General features: G+C 39.5%; 2 protein-coding genes across 6 annotated transcripts in view; both read left to right on the top strand.

The window, feature by feature from the left end:
* The window catches only part of LOC140305617 (phospholipid-transporting ATPase ABCA1-like), a 34969-nt gene extending 16817 nt beyond the window's left edge, over positions 1-18152 (top strand). For 3 of the 5 annotated variants that reach the window (XM_072384561.1, XM_072384562.1, XM_072384563.1), the window contains exons 9-49: positions 1399-1642; positions 1748-1887; positions 1974-2090; positions 3042-3236; positions 4676-4884; positions 4991-5167; positions 5264-5486; positions 5729-5950; positions 6118-6322; positions 6438-6551; positions 6687-6861; positions 6959-7090; positions 7187-7326; positions 7435-7572; positions 7728-7957; positions 8086-8158; positions 8268-8470; positions 8624-8675; positions 8885-8998; positions 9261-9409; positions 9576-9700; positions 10231-10329; positions 10452-10641; positions 10754-10848; positions 10938-10970; positions 11088-11193; positions 11421-11495; positions 11973-12142; positions 12255-12432; positions 12557-12672; positions 12778-12922; positions 13010-13133; positions 13243-13372; positions 13561-13744; positions 13835-13941; positions 14054-14195; positions 14391-14525; positions 14656-14759; positions 14906-14998; positions 15271-15514; positions 15609-18152. In XM_072384561.1, coding sequence (XP_072240662.1) covers positions 1399-1642; positions 1748-1887; positions 1974-2090; positions 3042-3236; positions 4676-4884; positions 4991-5167; positions 5264-5486; positions 5729-5950; positions 6118-6322; positions 6438-6551; positions 6687-6861; positions 6959-7090; positions 7187-7326; positions 7435-7572; positions 7728-7957; positions 8086-8158; positions 8268-8470; positions 8624-8675; positions 8885-8998; positions 9261-9409; positions 9576-9700; positions 10231-10329; positions 10452-10641; positions 10754-10848; positions 10938-10970; positions 11088-11193; positions 11421-11495; positions 11973-12142; positions 12255-12432; positions 12557-12672; positions 12778-12922; positions 13010-13133; positions 13243-13372; positions 13561-13744; positions 13835-13941; positions 14054-14195; positions 14391-14525; positions 14656-14759; positions 14906-14998; positions 15271-15514; positions 15609-15752 — 5991 coding nt within the window. In that variant the 3' untranslated portion in view covers positions 15753-18152. The remainder of the gene's footprint in view (positions 1-1398; positions 1643-1747; positions 1888-1973; positions 2091-3041; positions 3237-4675; positions 4885-4990; positions 5168-5263; positions 5487-5728; positions 5951-6117; positions 6323-6437; positions 6552-6686; positions 6862-6958; positions 7091-7186; positions 7327-7434; positions 7573-7727; positions 7958-8085; positions 8159-8267; positions 8471-8623; positions 8676-8884; positions 8999-9260; positions 9410-9575; positions 9701-10230; positions 10330-10451; positions 10642-10753; positions 10849-10937; positions 10971-11087; positions 11194-11420; positions 11496-11972; positions 12143-12254; positions 12433-12556; positions 12673-12777; positions 12923-13009; positions 13134-13242; positions 13373-13560; positions 13745-13834; positions 13942-14053; positions 14196-14390; positions 14526-14655; positions 14760-14905; positions 14999-15270; positions 15515-15608) is intronic. The other 2 variants (XM_072384564.1, XM_072384565.1) reach the window with 2 other exon arrangements.
* A 273-nt stretch (positions 18153-18425) lies between these two features.
* Positions 18426-19950, top strand: spink4 (serine peptidase inhibitor, Kazal type 4). Its single transcript, XM_072383786.1, has 4 exons — positions 18426-18535; positions 18948-18979; positions 19170-19282; positions 19790-19950. Exons 1-4 carry the CDS (start codon positions 18484-18486, stop codon positions 19833-19835), a joined length of 243 nt encoding a protein of 80 aa, XP_072239887.1. The 5' UTR covers positions 18426-18483; the 3' UTR covers positions 19836-19950.
* The last annotated feature ends 1561 nt before the right edge of the window (positions 19951-21511 follow it).

Raw genomic sequence — 21511 nt, 5'->3', positions numbered from 1 at the left:
TGTATTAACCCTGTTGTGAACCAAAATGAACTGCCTACTCTGTGATCTAATGAGGCACATGACTGCTGACAGGGTATCACAATACCTCCAGATTCTCTGGAGAAAAGAGCAACTTAACACAAAACCATATTGTTCTGTAATGGTGATGAACTGGACTTCGGAACGGGGCCAATCTCAGACAAAGAAAACAATTCAAATATAAAGTCTGGGTGGGCATTTATAAGAAATCCCCAAACAAAGAGGAGAGTTGTGTGGGGTTTTGTTCAACTAGTTCATTTCTGTTGCCCTTTAAACAAGCAATTGTTTTTGCATTACATAGGACAGTAGTCCTTCATAGGAGATTAAATTATTTTCTTTAGTTATTTATTCAAAAGATGACATTTTCAGTTATTATTGGGCTTTTACCTTTTTTTCTGACATGTTCAAGTTGACATAACTATGACATTATTGATAAATGTAGCCAAAGAGCAATGGTAAAAGTTCTGTGTTGTAAAGGACATCTGAGCACACGCAACATAGATGCTTTTTATGTAAGACTCTGAACCCACATACATGTCATACATTACATGTTATCTTACCTCTCCCCTGATGCAAACTCCCTCCCACACACTTAGAGTTCGTATAATAGGCCTGTGAACAGAAGTTAAGTTTATCTTGGTCAGGCAGATTGGCTAAGTGCTAAGTGTCTCCACCTCGCGGAGCTGCACTTCACTTCCATGTATAGAATACTCCCGTAGTGTAGATGTTAGCCTTAAATATCTTCAAACTCATCGCACACACCGTATGTTGGCTGCTTGTGTTGTGACAAATGATAGCTCAAATGCGGATTCAGGCACATTATTTTCATTTCTCACATTATGAGTGATACATGAGATATTTGGGATTCCCAGAAGTAAGAACGACGTACAGAGCATGTTCGAAAACATGCAGCAACACTGGGAGCAGATGCGATGTACTCTAACATACAGCAAGCTGGTGTCACTTGGGAAAAATTTGGTGGAAGATTAATTTGCACTGAAATCAGTTATTTTCCACAAAAGTCTCTCTTTTTTTATTTATTTATTCATTTATTTATTTTATTTTTTTCCAAAAGTCTCTTTTAGTAGTACTGAATTACTACTTACTGTACTTTAAACCATCTTAAATGATCAAAGCAACATGCCTGCAGCCACTTATGTCAGATGAGCTGATTAACAATTTGCCTAATTGATTGTATAATCTAAACAGACAATATTTGATATCCACATGAGCTTGTTTTGTTAAAAAGACTACCAGCTTTGAGTTTTTGTGTGCAAGAGTCAGATCTAAAGGTTGCACTTGGATGTATTTGTATCCCATAGCTCCCTGCTTCCTGCCAACTTTCATCATGGTAATGTTTTTATGTCTCTCTCTCAACAGCTTTCCAATATGAAGAGTTGGAAGGAAATGCGAAAGGAGATCCTGTACTTAACTGCAAATGCCACAGGGTCTCCAAATCAGATGTACCAGGCTGTATCACGTATCGTCTGTGGACACCCAGAGGGAGGCGGCCTGAAAATTAAGTCTCTCAACTGGTATGAAGACAATAACTACAAGGCCCTGTTTGGAAACCATGGCAATGACAGTGACAGTGAGCCTATCTCCACTTATGACAACTCTTCAAGTAAGCACCCAGAGGTTTACAACCCTTTCCATTTTCTTGTTTTTTATTCGCTTTAGGGAGCAACCATGGTTTAAGACTCAAAATGGCCTTGTGTTTATTTTCTAGCACCCTATTGTAACAACATGATGAGGAGCCTGGAGTCCAGTCCCATTTCCAGGATGATCTGGCGAGCTCTGAAACCTCTTCTCATGGGGAAGATCCTGTACACCCCAGATACTCCAGCAACACAAAGGATCATCCATGAGGTGCAAAAGACCCCTCACAACTAGAATAATCATCAGAATAATATCAGAAGCATCAAAGTGTAAACATGCATTCTTGTGTTTACCAGGTTAATAAGACCTTCCAGGAACTGGGTGTGCTGAGGGACCTTGGGGGAATGTGGGAGGAGATGAGGCCCAAATTTTGGAACTTCATGGAGAATAGTGAGGAAATGGACTTGGTCAGGGTGAGTTTGTGAACTGACATTATTTCTGTAGACATAACAAAGATGAACTGTGTTCCCAGCACCCTTCCTGTTTACATGGGAAGTTTATGTGAAGGCAATTATTATATATATATATATATATATATATATATATATATATATATATGTGTCTCTGATCTGACCCTGACCTGGTTCCTCTCAGCCTGATGAAAGTACTTGAAGCTGTTGAGCAAGACAACAAAGACATAGCAAAATTATTTTCATAGTAACTCAGTACACAGAGAAGAGATTAACACAGAGAGATAATTCAGCTGTATTCGACAGTGGATAGAGGATTTATCCACATAATATAAAAATACTGATGAGATTAATGGGTGTTTTGGAAGGTATGTAGCTCATAAGATGGCTGTTCTTGACTCAAAACGTGTTAACAGTTTTCACCACAACTTCTCTTTTCCATTGCAAGTTGCCTAAGCAACATCTCCACCTAGTGGTACAAGATGAGTTTGTAAAATGACTTTACACTGAAGAATTTGATAAGGGCTTAAATTATATCTTGTCTGTTTAGATAAATGTTTCTTCATTTTTAGCGTCTAGTTTAGTCTCTGTTACAAAATAAGTTTTTCTGCCCGGAGTGTCAACAGATACAGTCACAGAGCGAACAAATTTGGGAAGAGTCATGTATGAGAAACTCAGGGTAGCAAATGACCATGAAACTAGGTCAAAGGCCACATAAAGAAGTACACACAGACACTGTAGCATTAATAAAGGTCACAAAACCAAACAAGCCTAAAGGCACTGTGTGATTATTCAATAGTTAGTTTTTTCACTGCTGACAAAAATCTCATGTCATAATAGAAAATTAAGAGTACTTAATACTTAAGAGTGCTGGATGTTTAGTTTATAGAAAGCCTACTTGATATTTTAGTTTTTTATCTCTCCAATAAACAGTACAAATCTTGTTTTCTTCAGACCTTGCTTCAGAATAATGCCAGCGCTGCTTTCCTGAACGCCCAGCTCAGTGGGACTGAGTGGCGTGTGGCAGACGTGGCGAACTTCTTGTCAAAAGCCTCAGAGGACCAAAGACCTGCAGGGACAGCATACACCTGGAGAAACATCTTCAATGAAACCGACCAGACCATACAGACCATTTCACGCTTCATGGAGGTTAGTGTGCTACTGAAATATACAGAAAATATACATACAATATATGTCAAATTCAAGACAACACAAAGTAATAGAGGTCGAGTCAGGTGCCTGTAACAGTTTCTTTCTAGGAAAGGTTTCAGTAGGTAATAGATAAAACTGCAGAAGATGTAAAAATGATAATGTGTGTGTTTAAGGGCATGCCAATAAGATCATAATCTAATTGATTTTAAGTTGCAAAATATCCTCTTCAACCAACAAGAAGGAAAGCTAGTAGGAAAATAGGTTAAATGCTAATTTCCCATTTAGATCATTGCCTTACAAAACCTACTCTTATTTCCACTGATTTATTGAATTTGAGCTTCTTCAGATCCACGTACAGCTATTGAAGGCCTTGAAATTAAATGTTCTTTCCTTTTCTATGCTTCATTGAATGGTTACCATGCTGATTGTATCACAGCTTCTTTTTTCTGTTTATTTGGTTAATGTAATTGAGCCAAGCCTCATGGAATAAACGGCTGCCCCTAAGCTCATTGACTGTGTTAATCAATGTTCTGCCCTTATGAACTTGGTTTGCTTTGTTTATCTGTCTCAGGGAATTTCATCATTGAAATGTCTGTGAAGGATAGATCCTAATTCAGACATGCATATGATCTAACAGTTTTGTGATGTACATATGATATCAGTGATCAAGCAAACTATTTAGAGAATGATGCTTTTGATTTTGCAGAACGATGATACAGACAGTTGATTATAAATTGATTATATTTGAAATGTAACTTATAATTTGAATGTATCATTCATAACTCCACTCAGTCTCTCCCTCTCCATAACCTCTGTGAATAATAAGATGCGTAAGTCATTTAAAAAGAATGTGAAACAAATTATTTTGCATTTCTGCACAAATATTTAAACACTGTGAAACCTCCCAAATTGATATTTGGTGTTTCTCACACTAAAAACCATGTCAAGGCTTTGCACTGCTGTTAAAGTCTGCCATGCCTGCTCGATTAAAGATGTTTACACTGTACTTTCAGCATGTACTTTCTGAACTCATTGGCATATCACGCACTTGGAATTAGGAGATGAGTACAAGCCATCTTAAGTGAGCTAAACATGTGAGAAGTTAATCTCTCAACAAATCAGATAAACTGTAGAGTGGTTACTTAGTGTCTATCCAAGGCACATGAGCCAGTTTAATAGGGAAGAGTTCATGGTCATTCTTCGCCTCTGAATAATATTTCTGAGAAACAATATGATTGTTTGAGCTGGAATTGTTGTCAACATTGATATGTTTTTGTATCGCTCACTTAAAATAGACTGTAGGTTGATGGCAGCTTTTTGAAACAATTGTAATTACATCAAAAACAGTATCTATGACAATAGCTAATGAAAAAGCCAATTCTTTTCTTGTCAAACTCACATCAAAACATACAGTTAACACATCGCCTTTTCTTCAGTGTGTGAACCTTGACAAGTTGGAGCCGGTAGCAAACGAGGAACGTTTGGTCAACAAGTCTATGGGTCTTCTGGATCACCAGAAGTTCTGGGCTGGGATCGTGTTTCCTGACATTACTCACAGTAATAGCGCTGACCTTCCATCCAATGTCAACTACAAAATCCGGATGGACATAGATAACGTGGAGAGGACCAACAAGATTAAAGATGGGTAAGTGTCTTTCATAATGAGACAGTTTTATTTGCTCACACATATTTTGCGTATTCCCCAGATCTTATGTTTCAATGACTGCATTCATTTTGATATTGCTTTGTAGATATTGGGACCCAGGTCCCAGGGCAGACCCATTTGAGGACCTTCGGTATATCTGGGGGGGATTTTCTTACCTGCAAGATGTCATTGAGCAAGGAATCGTCCGAGCTGTCACGGGCACAAGGGAGAAGACAGGCATCTACATTCAGCAGATGCCCTACCCCTGCTATGTTGATGATATGTGAGTGAATGCTGTACTGACATTATACTGACATTTTTTTTACATGTACAGGTGGTGCAGCAGATTCGTACTAACTCTTTTTTACTTTTTTCACAGTTTCTTGCGAGTAATGAGTAGGTCAATGCCTCTCTTCATGACCTTGGCATGGATGTACTCAGTGGCCATCATCATCAAGGGCGTGGTGTACGAGAAAGAGGCCCGGCTGAAGGAGACCATGAGGATCATGGGACTGAACAACGGCATCCTGTGGCTCAGCTGGTTCATCAGCAGTTTAATCCCGCTGCTGATCAGCGCAGGCTTGTTGGTGATGTTATTGAAGGTTGGTGTTGACACAGACATGTGGTCAAACTTGTTTGTCATCATGCAGAGATGTCAGCACATTATGGAGAACAATAAAAACAACAAATACTAGTCATCGCCAGTGTTTTATATTCACTATCTAATTGATTTCATTTAATAGTGACTCTGTTTTCCCATGATGTCCAGAAATTGAATTTAGCAGTGGAAAATAGATGAAGTCATTCAGCTGTCTCACTTTCTGTTGTGTGACTCTCTTCACAGATGGGCAACTTGCTGCCTTACAGTGACCCAGGCGTTGTTTTCCTTTTCCTGGGATCCTTCGGTGTTGTAACCATCATGCAGTGCTTTCTCATCAGTACCATATTTTCTCGTGCCAACCTGGCAGCGGCCTGCGGTGGCATCATATATTTCACTCTCTACCTGCCCTATGTTCTGTGTGTTGCCTGGCAAGACTACGTGGGCTTTGGAGCAAAAATTGTTGTGGTGTGTGAAATAAATTTCATAAAAACTCACTTATATAAACACAACATTACCCTTCTATCTAGAGTTATACAAAAATGTCCCCAGTATTTGTTCAGATACTTAAAAAATGACAGTACATGCTGCTATGTTCTATGTACTAAAACACACACCTTTTGTTCTTCTCTCAGAGTCTTCTTTCTCCTGTGGCTTTTGGTTTTGGATGTGAGTACTTTGCCCTGTTTGAGGAGCAAGGTGTGGGAATCCAGTGGTCAAACTTGCTTGCAAGCCCTCTGGAGGAGGACAGCTACAACCTGACTACATCTATCTGCCTGATGCTGTTTGATGCAGTGTTGTATGGAATTATGACCTGGTACATTGAAGCCGTTTTCCCCGGTAAGTTTTCAAAAGTTCACAATTAGAATATTTCCCTTATCTGTCATATTTATGTGATAGATAAAGAGTGCCCAAACATTATGAATCATTTTACAAGCAGTTGTTTCTATTACAGGTCAGTATGGGATCCCGAGGCCTTGGTATTTCCCTTTTACTAAGACATATTGGTGTGGGGAGAAAGAAAATACAAATATTTCCACCCCTCTGTCAAAGAAGGGCAATGCTGATGGTAAATATGATAATGATCAATAATTCTATTACATTGTTTTTTTGTTAAAAATTTAGGTGAAGATACATGTCTTAGTGTACCACTGCTTGTTGCTAAAATGCCTTTTTTTGGTTTTGTTTTTGATCTTATTTACAGCTGTGTGCATTGAGGAGGAGCCAAGCCACATTGAGCCAGGTGTTTACATCGAAAATCTGGTGAAGGTCTACAGCACTGGAAACAAGTTGGCTGTGGATGGACTGTCCCTGAGATTCTATGAAGGACAGATCACCTCCTTCCTCGGCCACAATGGAGCGGGCAAGACCACAACCATGTAAGATAATATGCACAATGCTCTTACATGTAACGCGAGTGTAAAACTAACTGATAGATCCTAAATGTTGACTGTGTTGTGTTGCCCTGCCTGATAGGTCAATCCTGACAGGGTTGTTCCCACCCACCTCTGGCACTGCCTACATCCTCGGCAAGGACATCCGCTCTGAACTCAGCACTATCCGACAGAATCTGGGCGTCTGCCCCCAGCACAACGTGCTTTTCAGCATGTATGTATGCGATGTCTGCACCAAAATAAAATTTAGCCCACCTTTAGCCTCTTTTGTTTTGGTATTTATGTGATTTGTTGGTTGGCTGTCATCCAGGTTGACAGTGGAGGAGCACATTTGGTTCTATGCTCGCTTGAAGGGGCTCCCAGAGGAGAAGGTTAAAGCTGAAATGGAACATATTGTTAATGATGTTGGACTGCCTCACAAACGGCAATCCCGCACAAACACCCTATCAGGTTAGTTGTGTATTTTCAACATTCAAGTACATCACAATTATTATTAAGAGTACAATGCAGATGGATGTAGATGCATGTCTCTGATTATTTTTTTCCTTGTCTTTTAAGGTGGGATGCAGAGGAAGTTGTCAGTAGCCCTGGCTTTTGTTGGAGGCTCAAAGGTTGTTATTCTTGATGAACCTACAGCTGGTGTCGACCCCTATGCACGTAGGGGAATCTGGGACCTACTGCTGAAATACAGACAAGGTAATTAAAACTTATATAAGCCCCTTTGGCAAAGTGTTGATTTTTCCCCAATTCTTTGATACATTAGGTGTTTGGGGAATTTTGCTGAAGGATTATACTATTAAAAATGGCATGGGATAGCAAATGAAGTAGATTTTTCTTGCCATCTTGGTCAGGCCGCACCATCATCCTGTCCACTCATCACATGGATGAAGCTGACATCCTGGGTGACCGAATTGCCATAATTTCCCATGGCAAACTGTGCTGTGTGGGTTCCTCACTCTTCCTGAAGACTCACCTGGGAACAGGCTACTACCTGACCTTGGTCAAGAGAGACTATGACTTGACATTACAGTCATGTCGTAACTCTGCCAGCACAGTCTCCTACAGCAAGAAAACAGAAAAGGTACAAGATAAGAAAATAAATGATAAGAACATTATTGTGTTTCTTTTCCTAATATTCTCAAAAATAGTGCATATGGACAAAAAAAATGTTCTAGTTGCAGATTATTTTAGTTTTTTCCTTTTGTTCAGGAGGACAGTGTATCAGAGAGCAGTTCAGATGCTGGTCTGGGCAGTGAACCAGAAAGTGAAACCACCACTATCGGTAAGATCTGACAGTACCCTTTCAATGCACTTTTGAAAAAATGGAAACCCACAATAATAACATAAATATATCCGCTAACCTTTCTCTCCCTCTCCTTCCTTTCCTATAGATGTCTCCCTCATCTCCAACGTCATTTTCAAGCATGTTCCAGAAGCTCGCCTGGTGGAAGACCTCGGTCATGAACTCACTTATGTCTTGCCCTACCAGTCTGCTAAAGATGGAGCCTTTGTGGAGCTCTTCCATGAGCTTGATGACCGACTCACTGACTTGGGAATATCAAGTTATGGAATATCTGACACTACCCTGGAAGAGGTAAGGAGTACACTCAGTTAAGATTTTAACAGGGGACATCGTCATAAGTAGAATAAAAATTGTGTTTTTATTGTGTTTTTGTAAGTTTGTAGAGAATAAACATCTGTTTCCATTGAAGCCTTTATTTTGATCGTCTTTTTTCTTACGCTGCAGATTTTCCTGAAAGTGGCGGAGGACAGTGGAGTGGATTCTGTTGAGCTTTCAGGTAAGATTTATGACTCACTAAGATCTTACTGATAGTGTTCATTTGTGTGCATGTATTAGAATACCAAATTATAGCTTACATGTAGCTAAGACGAGACAGTCCAGAACGAGTGACCACAAGCAACATAGAGGAATACAATCTTCAAACAAAAAGTAATACTTGAAACTAAGATAGTTTAAATGAACATGTCAACTCTCCTATTGCTACAGATGGAGTCGTACCAACCAGAACTCGTCGACGTCATGCATTTGGAGACCACCAGAGCTGCCTAAAGCCCTTCACAGAGGATGACTATGACTTCAATGACTCTGAAGGTGATCCAGGTAGAACTGCACTACTAGCCATGCAGTACAATGATAGCAATGATCTTGTTGCTGTCATTCTTAGGATCTTTTAGTCTGGCTGTATGGCACAATTTGTATTTCAAAAATAGTTAAATGTTTTGAAACATCACATTGAATCCTAGGAAACATCTCACATTTTTGGTTGCACTCATTTGCAATAACGAGCTATTTCTTAGGACTATTACAGAATTTGGGCACACATTCATCATGTTGGAAATTTGCTCATTTTTGTGGTTTCCAGAATCTCGTGAGACTGATTGGCTCAGTGGAACAGATGGCAAAGGCTCATATCAGGTCAAAGGCTGGAGTCTGAAACGGCAGCAATTTGTTGCACTGCTCTGGAAACGATTCCTCTATGCTCGCCGCTCCAGGAAAGGCTTCTTTGCTCAGGTATGCATCCACTCTAGGTGGGTTCCTGCCTCACACAAACCATGCAGGATTTTCTAAGACTTATGTCATTGCAATGAAGTAGTGATTTTAATTTGTCTCCATTTTTAGAAGTTGAAATAAAAGAAAAATTGAATTTTAATTAAATTGCCATGCTGATGTTTTTCAGATTGTTCTTCCAGCGGTGTTTGTGTGTATTGCCCTCGTGTTCAGCCTGATTGTTCCTCCATTCGGAAAGTACCCCAGTCTTGCCCTCCATCCCAGCATGTACGGAGAACAATTTAACTTCATCAGGTGAGATATCACTGCCTAAGCAGTGAAAATTAGCATTTACCTCTGTATTTTCCATTAATTTCTCATTCTTGTACACTAAACAGGATTTTAAAATTTTATTGTGTCAGTCTGGATGACAGAGCAGTTCTTAACCTTAAATGAACCACAGTCAGATTGTTCTCTCCCGTCAAAGAAAAAAAACTGAAAATCCATGTATTTTTAATAAAGTGGGCTTTTTCTGTCAACAAAGTTCACAACACATTAAAAATGTAAAAGATTACATCACAGTGGCAAAGCCTGCATGTTACCACAGCATTTTAAACATCATCAGAGTAAAAGTGCAGTTAAGTGCTTTGAACACACCTGTTGTTCTAACTGCTGAGAAGCAACTGTGAGTTTGAGTGATGACATCAGACTTGAATAAGTGTGACTATTAACTGACTTTTAAACTGCACGTCTTTGTGGCGATCAGTTTGTTTTAAGTGTGTTTCCTATGTCAAGAAACTGTATTAAATGACACTTGAGGCAATGAGCTGTCTGTGTCTTTGCAGTAATGACATACCTGAAGACCCTCACACCAACAAACTACTGGGAGCTCTGATAGAAAAGCCAGGCTTTGGAACCCGTTGCATGAAAGGAGAGCCTATACCGTGAGTGTTTAGGGGAAAAGTTGATTAACATTCAAACCTCTGGTAGATTTGCATTCAATCAGAATTTTAGAAAAACAAAAGCACCATTGTAGTATGTAAACTCTTTTCTCTCTTGGCATCAGAGACACTCCCTGTACTGCAGTTGAGGATGACTGGTCGGTGCCTGAAGTCTCTCAAAGTGTGAAGTACATGTTCGACAAAGGAAACTGGACCATGGAGAATCCCTCGCCCCTGTGTGAGTGCAGCTGTGGGGGTCGCAAGAAAATGCTACCGGAGTGTCCCGCTGGGGCTGGTGGACTTCCACCGCCACAGGTTTGTGACAAAAACTAAATCTAAACCAAAATCCAGTTATGACATCAGTATACTAAATATATTCTCAACTGAATATTCATTGATTAATTCATTTGTTTGTTCTTGTAACCAGATGAAGATCAGTGACAAAGACACTCTGCAGAACTTGACCGGCAGAAATGTGTCAGACTATCTGGTTAAAACTTATGCTCAGATCATTGGCAAGAGGTAACAGTCATTCTGACATTATATTTTTCAGATGGATTTTGCTCATTCACAGCAATAAGGATTTAATCTCATGTTTTCCATTCTTACAGCCTGAAGAACAAGATTTGGGTGAATGAGTTCAGGTATGTTATCAGACGTGATGCATCTTTAATTCATTTTCTTGTAAATTATATTGATCTGAGTGCCTCTCTGCTGTGACCTTCACTGATATGAAAATGGCTGAACTCTATCTATAACAGATACGGTGGATTCTCATTGGGTGCCAGGAGTTCTCAGGTTCTTTCCCACAAAGATGAAATCGATGTGGCTATTTCTCAACTAAGGAGACGCTTCCAACTTGAAAGAGTAAGCTATTTCTTCACGTTATTTTATCACACTGAAGTGATCCACAGTAACCATTTACAAAAGGAAAGCTGTGGTTTGAGTTAGTCAAGGTGAAAAGACGTGGTCTTTGCATGTGTATACTTATCTAAAGCAGAACAGTGTCCATTTACCCATGTGCTAAAGAATACGGTCTCCTTATTCTCCTCTATCTTTCTGTGTCTCTCCTTTCTGCCTCACCCATCCTTCAGGGAACTGCATCAGATCGTTTCTTCGGCAGTCTCTCCAGTTTTATCCAAGGACTGGACACCAAAAATAACGTCAAGGTTAGCATGCACTCACACAGGCACAAAAGTATTTGGCTCTGCAGGTTACCATCATAGGTTTTTCACATTTCACATATTTTAATCTCACAACTTCAGCTCCACACTTCTTGCTCTATTTTTTTTACCTCTTTATTGATTACCCATACAAATCATATATTTGTTTTAATTTGTAACAACTTGTCATTTTCGTATTTTCACAGTTTAGATATATAGGGTTTGCATGCCTGCTAAGCTACTAACAATGCCTCAATTCCACCTCAGAAACAACTAAAGTAAAAGTGCTTTCCAAAGAAATGTAATTGCTAAGTCATAAAGAAGTGAAAAATCTACTCAAGATAGATAGAATAGGTATGCATGAACTCTGTTATGAACTTTATGGCACTCAACTGATCTCCAAGCCTCTAATTTACATCCAAACTGCTGTGGTTGTCCACTAATGTAACACAAACTGACATCTCAAAACTGCTTCTCTTCCAGATCTGGTTTAACAACAAGGGCTGGCACAGTATTGGTTCTTTTCTCAATGTGATGAACAACGGCATCCTACGTGCCAGTCTGCCAGCTGGAAAAGACCCCGCAAAGTTTGGCATAACTGCCTACAATCACCCTCTGAACCTAACCAAGGAGCAGTTATCGCAGGTTGCATTGTGAGTATTACAGTCAACGTGGGAGATAATTCAGAATTTAAAGTATCATTTTGACCATCTCTTGCAAACATCTTTTCTCATTGTTTTCTCTCCTTTTCTCACATAATCCCAGGATGACGACATCGGTGGACGTACTAGTGTCCATCTGCGTGATCTTTGCCATGTCCTTTGTCCCTGCCAGCTTTGTTGTCTTCCTCATCCAAGAGAGAGTGAACAAGGCCAAACATTTGCAATTCATTAGTGGAGTGCAACCTTTCCTCTACTGGCTGGCCAACTTTGTTTGGGATATGGTAAGATATTTCAAAATCAGTGCAAAAAAGATAAATGTTCCTGATCATAATCTTAACCACAAATGCAGGGGGAAAGAACCTACAGAGGCCTCTATCTCACCCTCCCTTTCTCTCTGTCTTGCAGTGTAACTACATTGTTCCGGCCACCCTGGTTATCATTATATTTGTGTGTTTCCAACAAGAAGCCTACGTCTCCTCCACCAATCTGCCAGTGCTGGCCCTGTTGCTGCTTCTCTATGGGTAATTTGTACAAACACTTAGATTCTTTGGCTACTACTCTGTGTATTTTTTTTTTTGTCTTTATCAAAGCTTATCTCATCTGAAATGATATTTTGGCCTTTCCAGCTGGTCGATCACCCCTCTGATGTACCCAGCCTCCTTCTTCTTTAAGATCCCCAGCACTGCCTATGTGGTTCTAACCAGTGTCAACATACTGATAGGAATAAATGGCAGTGTGTCTACCTTTGTTCTGGAGTTGTTTGGAAGCAACGTAAGTAATCACTAGAAGCAGCAGAGTATGGCTCTGGTAGGTTTTTGTTGGCAAATTTAGCTAACAATGGCTTGATTCTTTTATCAGGAGATCGGTGGTATCAATGACATCTTGAAGAATGTGTTCCTCATCTTCCCTCACTTCTGCCTGGGTAGAGGACTGATCGACATGGTTAAGAATCAAGCCATGGCTGATGCTTTGGAGAGATTCGGTCAGTACAAGCAATCTTTTATAACCACCTGTCATGCATTTGGTTTGAATGGTTTTGACAACGTCAACAAAAGATACTTGAGTGTGCTGAAAGGTTTGTTCTGTTGTAGGTGAAAACAGGTTCCGATCTCCTCTTGCCTGGGACATGGTGGGAAAGAACCTGTTTGCAATGGCCATAGAGGGCGTTATCTTCTTCTGTATCACTGTCCTCATTCAGTACCACTTCTGCTTCAAGGCCAGGTTAGTAAAACCTGTAATTGCTCATGCACGAGTGCATTTTTTTCCACATATCACAGCACTCCTAAGACATCATTATTCAAAACTGTTGGAAGATTTACACTTTAGTTTACAATTTGGAAAAGGATGTATGTCTAAAACCTCTTGTAAGTCTGTGTGAAATGTGACATCTATTCTCTGTCACCCTTCAGGTCATCTATCAGCCATCTGAAACCTATTGGAGAGGAAGATGAGGATGTGGCCAGAGAGCGACAGAGGATCTTGAGCGGTGGGGGACAGTCCGATATCCTGGAGCTCAGACAGCTCACCAAGATTTACAAGCGGAAACAGAAGCCAGCAGTGGACCGGCTGTGTGTTGGCATTCCTCCCGGAGAGGTACATATCAAACTGTTACACCATACCACAATGTGTATTCATATGTAATGTGTAAGACTGAATTAAATCTGTTGTCTTTTTTTCTTGTAGTGTTTTGGTTTACTTGGGGTGAATGGAGCAGGGAAGACCAGCACCTTCAAAATGCTGACAGGTGACTCTGTGGTCACCAGTGGTGAGGCCTACTTGGCAGGCAAGAGGTGAGAGACAAGAGAAGAGATCACAGCTCCACATGAAGATTCATTCTTATCTAATCAATTTGTATTTTTGTAAAACTAAAAACTCCCTCTTATGTTTTTTCTCTCATTCCAGTGTTACAAATGAGATAGATGAGGTGCATCAGAACATGGGCTACTGCCCTCAGTTTGATGCCATCAATGACCTGCTGACTGGCAGAGAACACCTTGAGTTCTATGCCATCCTGAGAGGGGTACCTGAGAAGGAAGTTTGTGAGGTCAGTATGCACACACCTACTATATATTGGCCTTTTGTATGTAAATTAATCTCGTAACGTCTATCTGAAACACAAGATAGACAAACAAGAATGAAACTTGAATAAAATGGACACAACAAATAAATGAATTACTTTTGTTGTTGAGTCTTCAAAAGGGGAAGATTGACACTTGTAATAACTCTATCACTCCACTAGGTGGCAGAGTGGGGGATCCGTAAACTGGGTTTAGTCAAATACGTGGACAAAGCAGCTGGCAGCTACAGTGGGGGAAACATGAGGAAACTGTCAACTGCCATTGCTCTCATTGGAGGACCACCTGTTGTGTTTCTGGTCAGTAAGGAAAAACAATTAACATTTCATAAAGCATGACAGTGGATTACATTTCAACAGGAGCTTGACTGGTCTGTTGAGCATTCAAGTTTTCTGTGGCAGCAGCTGAGTGTCTGTTATCTATTAACAGGATGAACCAACAACAGGCATGGACCCGAAGGCACGTCGTGCCCTCTGGAATGCCATCTTGAGCATCATCAAAGAGGGACGATCTGTAGTCCTGACCTCCCACAGGTTAGACCAGGCATTTAACTAAACTATATACTGCATAAACATATTGTTTATTATTCTGCCAATAGATTGAAACATATTCATTGCCCCAGCTCTATATTCTATATTTTCCCAATATAAAGTACCTTTTCCTCATGTGCCCTTTGCAGTATGGAGGAATGTGAAGCACTGTGCACCAGGATGGCCATCATGGTTAACGGCAGGTTCCGCTGTCTGGGCAGTGTGCAACACCTCAAAAACAGGTGAGCACAAACAACAGAATATCTCACAACTCACAAACTTTGACATCTTTACTCTTCTAGTTAAATTTTAAATGTTGTATATTATAAACTCTTGTTTGCAGTGTTCTGCCAAACTGTCAAAATTTAAAAACAATCTACGATGCTTTCATTTGTGGTAGCAAAAATGTGTGTGCAGCAAATATACAGTAACGGACACTTCATCTTTAGTTATTCCAAAGCGAAAAGTTCTATCTATATATCAATTAATTTTTGTGTGTGTTTTATGTTGTCAGGTTTGGTGATGGCTACACCATCATCCTGCGAGTGGCAGGGCCAGACCAAGACCTTAGGCCGGTGATGGAGTTCATTGAACGGGAGCTGCCGGGGAGCACTCTGAAAGAGAAGCATCGCAACATGCTTCAGTACCAGCTTCCCTCGTCCCACACCTCCCTTGCCCGCATCTTCTCTCTGCTCTCAAAGAACAAAGAGGCACTCAGCATAGAGGACTACTCCGTCTCTCAGACCACTTTAGACCAAGTAAGCCAGCCTACCTAATGCTCTGTTCATAACAAGGCTGTGACAATTATTTAAGCAAAGTCTAACTTGTTTTCCTCTTCTTTCCTCACTGCAGGTGTTTGTTAATTTTGCCAAGGACCAAAGTGATGAGGACCATTTGAAAGACATCCATCTGAGCAAGCGGGATGCTGTTGTAGTGGACATTTCCCAGCTAAACACTTTCCTCATGGACAACAAGACCAGGGAGAGCTGTGTGTGATTCCACAACATCTACCAGTGGGAGCTCCTATGCTTCACCCATCCTTCCCACAGCTTTGAAATGTGGACCACAGATCTGTGGGGGAGACGAACTATGTTCATTTTTTATTTCTATTTTTTAGTATTTTTTAATTGTTATCATTTCTCAGTGGGCCTGCACCTCAGCGCACAGCCTCTTTCTAAGGCAAAGACTGCAGGTATCATGACAGACACTGAAACAAGAAAAACTCAATGCAAATCAATGCAAGTGACGTATATATAGTGACGTATATATTTAAAATGAGAAGATATTCCTGTGAGGATTGGAGACTGGTGCTTCTCCTTCACTAGGTGGACTGGAAGAAAGAAGACTCTTGAAGTAAGGACAGGATCTGAATTCTGTGTTCGACTGGAAAGTCTGGCTACTCACAAGGTGAAAAGGACACATAGTGGGATGACTGATGGCGATATTGTGAGATTTTCATCCCAGTCCCAAGGTAGTAAACAGTAGTTGGTGGGACTGTGAATATGCTACTCAGTAGAGTTCACGACAGTGTAAAGCAAAGTTATTTGGATCATTCACTGCCAGCTGTTAAAAGATGGACTACTTTTTTATTCAGGTCAAACCTCGAATTCTCTTCGTTACCAAGCGCAGTTGTTTTATAATAAAAAATTATGGTTTAAAAAGAAAAAAATTACAATTCAGTTTTAGTCACAAATGTGCAATCTTTGATTTCTTAAGTTTTAGTAAATTCACGTTAGATAAACATTTCTTTTTCAGAGTCCTCTCCTTGTTTTTGTGTAATAGTTCAGATGGCTAACGAAGTTGTCTTTTTTATTCGTTGTTTTTGGTGTCCTTAACATTGACCAGCTCAGTGCCTATACTAGTGGAGAGACAAAATTCGGCCACTCCATAAAAAACAATGTATGTAGGCTGCCAAGGAATGTATTAGACCAATATCAACATGCATCAAAGCACACCAAACACTCTCACAAAAAAAGGCATTTTTTAATGTAGAAAAAAAAAAAAACGCACACAAAAAAAATATTAGTGATTTCTTGATGTCTGTTCAAGATTTGCAGTCTGCTGTGCTGGCTTGTTTGTATTCATCATGCCCTCTTTAAATGGAATGGATTAGAGTGAACACGAGAGGACTTGTTTTTGAAAGTAACATGGAAAATATACTGTATACTGCATGCTTTCTACTGAGCCACACACCTTGGACTATCAGTGCTTACAGTGCGTTGTGTGTGGGCTAAAGCATGCCACCAGATCTGGATTTGAGGGGATGGAGAGGACCGAATTCTGCTTCATTGCTGTCAGATTACAGACACGTGTGTATTTGTGGAGTGGAAACCAAAATGATGTTGAACTGGAAAGAAAATTATAATCTGGTTTTGTGTACATTATAAATCGATTTTAGAAAATGCCTTTGTGAGGGCATGATTGGAGCATTCAGACCTGAGCCAATGTGGATATTATGTACAGTAGCGATTTTGTGACATTAACAGTGGAGTGAACTAACGGTATCTGTGCCAAATGGAGCTGAACGTGTATCTTTGATCAACCAGCATAATCTTTTGGAGGAAAATGTTTTGTAAAGTTAAACTTGTGCTTTGAATCTTCCATCAGCTCAGTTACAAAGTTTCTCATTGTCAGCTGCTCAAACACCTGATGACAGGTGCGTTTCTCATTCAGTCCTAACCTGACTGCAATTTCATTCTGTCCTGAAGAGGCCAAATTCCAATCTTGTCTGTCCACATCCTTAAACTGCCACGCCGAAGACAAACATAGAGGATGAGATATTTCAAACAACTGTTTTTTAAAAGCTAGTCAATCAGCCAGACTGAACACGAGGACCATGTCCAGCAGAATTGTGCTTGTAATGCTTTATAGTCCAAAAAATAAAATCACATCCAGGGTTGAAATTGATGACAGATCATCATTACAGGTGCCCTGTCTTGTGCAAATCTTGGAAGGGGTTCCTATTATCTCTGGGATCTACTAATTTGTACCAACTGAGGATCTGATCCATGTCCTACGAAACTTTTTTCTTTCTTTCTTTTTAAGAATTTGAGCACTTTATAGGCTTAACAGCCTTTTGTTTCCACTATAGAGAAGTAAAGATGTGCAAGTGAAACATGTCAAACAAATCTCTGCACTGGAACGCTGACCTAATTGAGATAAAATAGAACTAGTTCCTAATGTGAAATAAAAAGCAAATGCTTATGCGACATGGTTAAAAGCAGAGACAATAGAGACATAAAGAGACGTGAAGAGCAGTTTTAAGGGGAAATTTCTCTTGTGCTCAATATTATTATTTGTTTACATTTTTAAGTATTAAAGTTGTTTGTGTCTGTTACTCATTGTGCATAGTTACTCTTTACATTAATAAAGATTCATACATTTTGAAAAAAAAAAGACTCCTGATTTGGTTATTCTTGCTTTCTTGTTCACCAACAAGAGTTGTGTGCTGGATGTAAAAAAACGCAACTGTGGGCGTGTCACATGGAAATTTACAGCTACTGATTAAACAAAAAATATGTTCACTGCATGCTTGTATGTGTGTGTGTGTGTGTGTGTGTGTGTAATGTGTGTTGATGACTATGTTTCTAGACTTTGCAAGGGATTGTGTGTGTGTTTTCATCTGCTGTGTTCCCACACACAAACGCCCACATGCCATAAAAGTATCTGTAAAACAGAGCTACAGGCACTGCAATCTGTAATTGTGAGTTATTCATCCACCAACATCATGACTGGGAGAGCTGTTTTTCTGGGACTACTGCTCGTCTGTGTCATTGCAGGTAAAGATTTAAATACTTTTGCAAGGAAACATGGTACTTTTTGAAGTATGATGGTCTGAACTCTGTCATATTTAGATGATAAAAGACAATTTAACTGATTCTTTTCAGAATTGGAAATACTTCAGTGCAAAGTCTTTGACACTAATCACCATAAACATTTATCTTCATGTCACAGAGACAGATAATTATCTAAATTTTAAATGTAACATATACGAAACACTTGGTGACATGCTTTTATAGATGCTGTACTAAAATATTTTATGTTAGTATTACATGTATTAGTTGCCTTTTTCTAATTCCAACTTCCTTTCATGTTGTTTCAGTGCAGTTAGCTCTGTAAGCCTGTCATATTTAGTGTGTATAAACTAGGAGGTTATTGTATTCTTCATTATAAAAAATGCTTATTTTAAAGATGCTGCGGACAGGTCTGGACTCATGAGAAAGGTAACTTTGACTTATTACTATAAACTCTTGTGTTCATAGGTATATATGGGAACGTATGTTTGTGTTATGCTGTGTGCGTGGGCAGAATAACAAATAGAAAGATAATCTCTCTTGTTTACTGATCTTTAGTCAGTCGCATCAAAATCTATTAGAATTTTAAATCAGATTGTAACTTTCACATTTTTGGCAGCCCTCGTGTCCTGACACAGAGGCGATTTTGGCATGCCCTATGAATTTTGCCCCTGTGTGTGGCAGCGATGGAAACACATATGCCAACGAGTGCATTCTCTGTGTTGAGAGACAGTGAGTACACACAGCTGCTCCACACTCATGGCATTCACACATTACCTCAACACAACCCCATTTGATTTTTATAGAGAATAAAGTGCTTATGTCGTCTTCTGGTGGTGAAACAATTTAAAGCCTGGTAATTGATTTAAATGATTCCAAACTTTCCACTTATTTCTATAAAAACAAGCATGAGGTTATCACTGATTCTTCTTTTACTCAATGAAAATGCTAGTCAGGTGATGATTGGACGTGTATTTTGTCAGTGGGCAGCTCATTTTGAAACCTCTTGACCCACTTTCAAAGTGATAATTTTCTCTATCTTTCAACACAAATGACATCAATCACTTTATTTGCAGCTCCCCCACACACCCCATGACAAATATTTTTCAAATCTGATGCCTGATATCCCAGAAGAATCTCTTGCCTTGCTCTTTGTTTACTTACACAGGCGCAAAGTTGAACTAAGTCTAAGCTGACAAACTAAATCAAGGTCATGTCATGTCACGATTATCTCCTCAGAACAACGAAGACGGACATTTTGATCATGGAAGACGAAAGCTGCTGAAGCGCATGGCTGGTGACGTCATCGCAAAGAGGCTCAAGTCAAGTCAAAAATAATCTCAAAGAATGACATCAACTGCTCCAAATTCATTGCCATGAATAAAAAGGTTCAATCATCAGTGTGTTTGTGATCAGTCTTTAAAAGTGTGGTTTAAAAAGCTAATATGGCTAGCTGGATCTCTCTCTCCTGTCTGCACTGGGAAATGAAATCAGCAAGATTACTCAAGTAGACAAGCTGGATGGTGAACATCTGATTCACGTTTCTCTCAAAACTGAGGGTTGGATTTAATGTCCAATTAACTGATTTTAAAAGCATTACTTGACACTGTATAATCTTCACTAATATAGGCCAGAAAAAACAGGCTCAAAATTGACATAAAGCAGATATTTGTCGATAAGTGCAACTCAGGGATTACTTTGATAAAAACACAAATATAGAGGAAGAAACTGAAATGGGTTTATAATCAAAAATATTTGCTGGATGCGACAAGTATCTGGGTACTGCTGGGGACAATGTAATTTTATAATGGCTAACCACTTTTGTATGTTTTGGAATTGTCCAATAATTGAGTCCCATTAGCAAGAAAAAGCTATTGAGATCAAATGTATGTTGTATCAAAGGTTAATTTCACCTTTGGTATAATGTATTTGAGTAATATACAACTGACCTAAAAGTCAGGGTAGATAGCTTGTTAAAATTCTATTTGTGGCAAAAGATAAAGCAATTGTTAAGCTTAACAACAAGACACAAGAGAGGGAATAGTGATTGTAAATTACTTGTATTTTATGCAGAAATTAACTTTCTTTACAGGTAAGTTTGAATAAATTTCACAGATGTTGGTCCAGATGGGTATCACAGGAACCTGGACATACTGTGAAGGCTCACAAATTTCTTGTACATGTCCTTATTATTTGAACTATTCCATTAAGATATTTCATATATAAAAAAGCGCCCTGTGATGAACTGGCGACCTGTAATGACCACTGGGATAGACTCCAGCCCCCAACCCCCCACGACCCACCCGACACATTAAGCGGGTATAGAAAATGGATGGATGGATGGATATATAAAAAAGTAGTGGTCACATTTATCCGTGAAGCCTAAATGGACCACAGTTAACATGAAGTCAAGATGACTCATACCTGGCATTCGATCAATGAGGTGAGTGTCAGGTACTTGTGGTTTCTCACAAACTAATTAACTATTAAAGTAACCCTGTACATGAACCTTTTGTACTAACCACTGTGACTTGTTTGTTTGGTGTTTCTGTTTTTGTAGAATTAGATATCAAATTATTCAAAAAGTGGTGAGGATTGTGTATTTGAGAGTGGCATGGGGGATGCTACAATTTAGAGGAAAAAGGCCTGTAATTACAAATTTTCCCTGAACCTGTAAACATAGGGAAATGACTAAGAAATGAGAGTTGTTTTTATGTTTCAGAAAATGCAGTGAAACCTTCCTCTATCAGGTGAAAGCAGTGGGTAAATTATTAGCTGGATATATCAGTGGGTGAGCTCACTGTTTAGACTCCATATACTGAGTAACACAGCAGTCAGTATCATTTCTGTGTGTGCGTGATAGAAGAGAGAGATATATGAACACGCTCTAAAAGTGTGTCAACAATGAAGTTGACAAAAGACAAACACACGGAGGATGTTAAAAAAACAAAACAGATAGAA

The sequence above is a fragment of the Leuresthes tenuis genome, unplaced genomic scaffold (assembly GCF_036924035.1).
Source record: "Leuresthes tenuis unplaced genomic scaffold, fLeuTen1.0.hap1 SCAF_4, whole genome shotgun sequence".
In the NCBI taxonomy this organism is placed as follows: domain Eukaryota; kingdom Metazoa; phylum Chordata; class Actinopteri; order Atheriniformes; family Atherinopsidae; genus Leuresthes; species Leuresthes tenuis.
The sequence above is the reverse complement of the archived record's forward strand: the minus strand, read 5'-3'. Positions and strand labels throughout refer to the sequence as shown.

What these genes read in the sequence shown, in the direction of transcription:
- spink4 (XM_072383786.1), top strand. Translation starts at nt 18,484, where the DNA reads ATGACTGGGAGAGCTGTTTTTCTGGGACTACTGCTCGTCTGTGTCATT. An exon ending in GGTCTGGACTCATGAGAAAG is followed by an intron (nt 18,980 to 19,169) that starts GTAACTTTGACT and finishes CATTTTTGGCAG; the next exon opens with CCCTCGTGTCCTGACACAGA. An exon ending in ATTCTCTGTGTTGAGAGACA is followed by an intron (nt 19,283 to 19,789) that starts GTGAGTACACAC and finishes TTATCTCCTCAG; the next exon opens with AACAACGAAGACGGACATTT.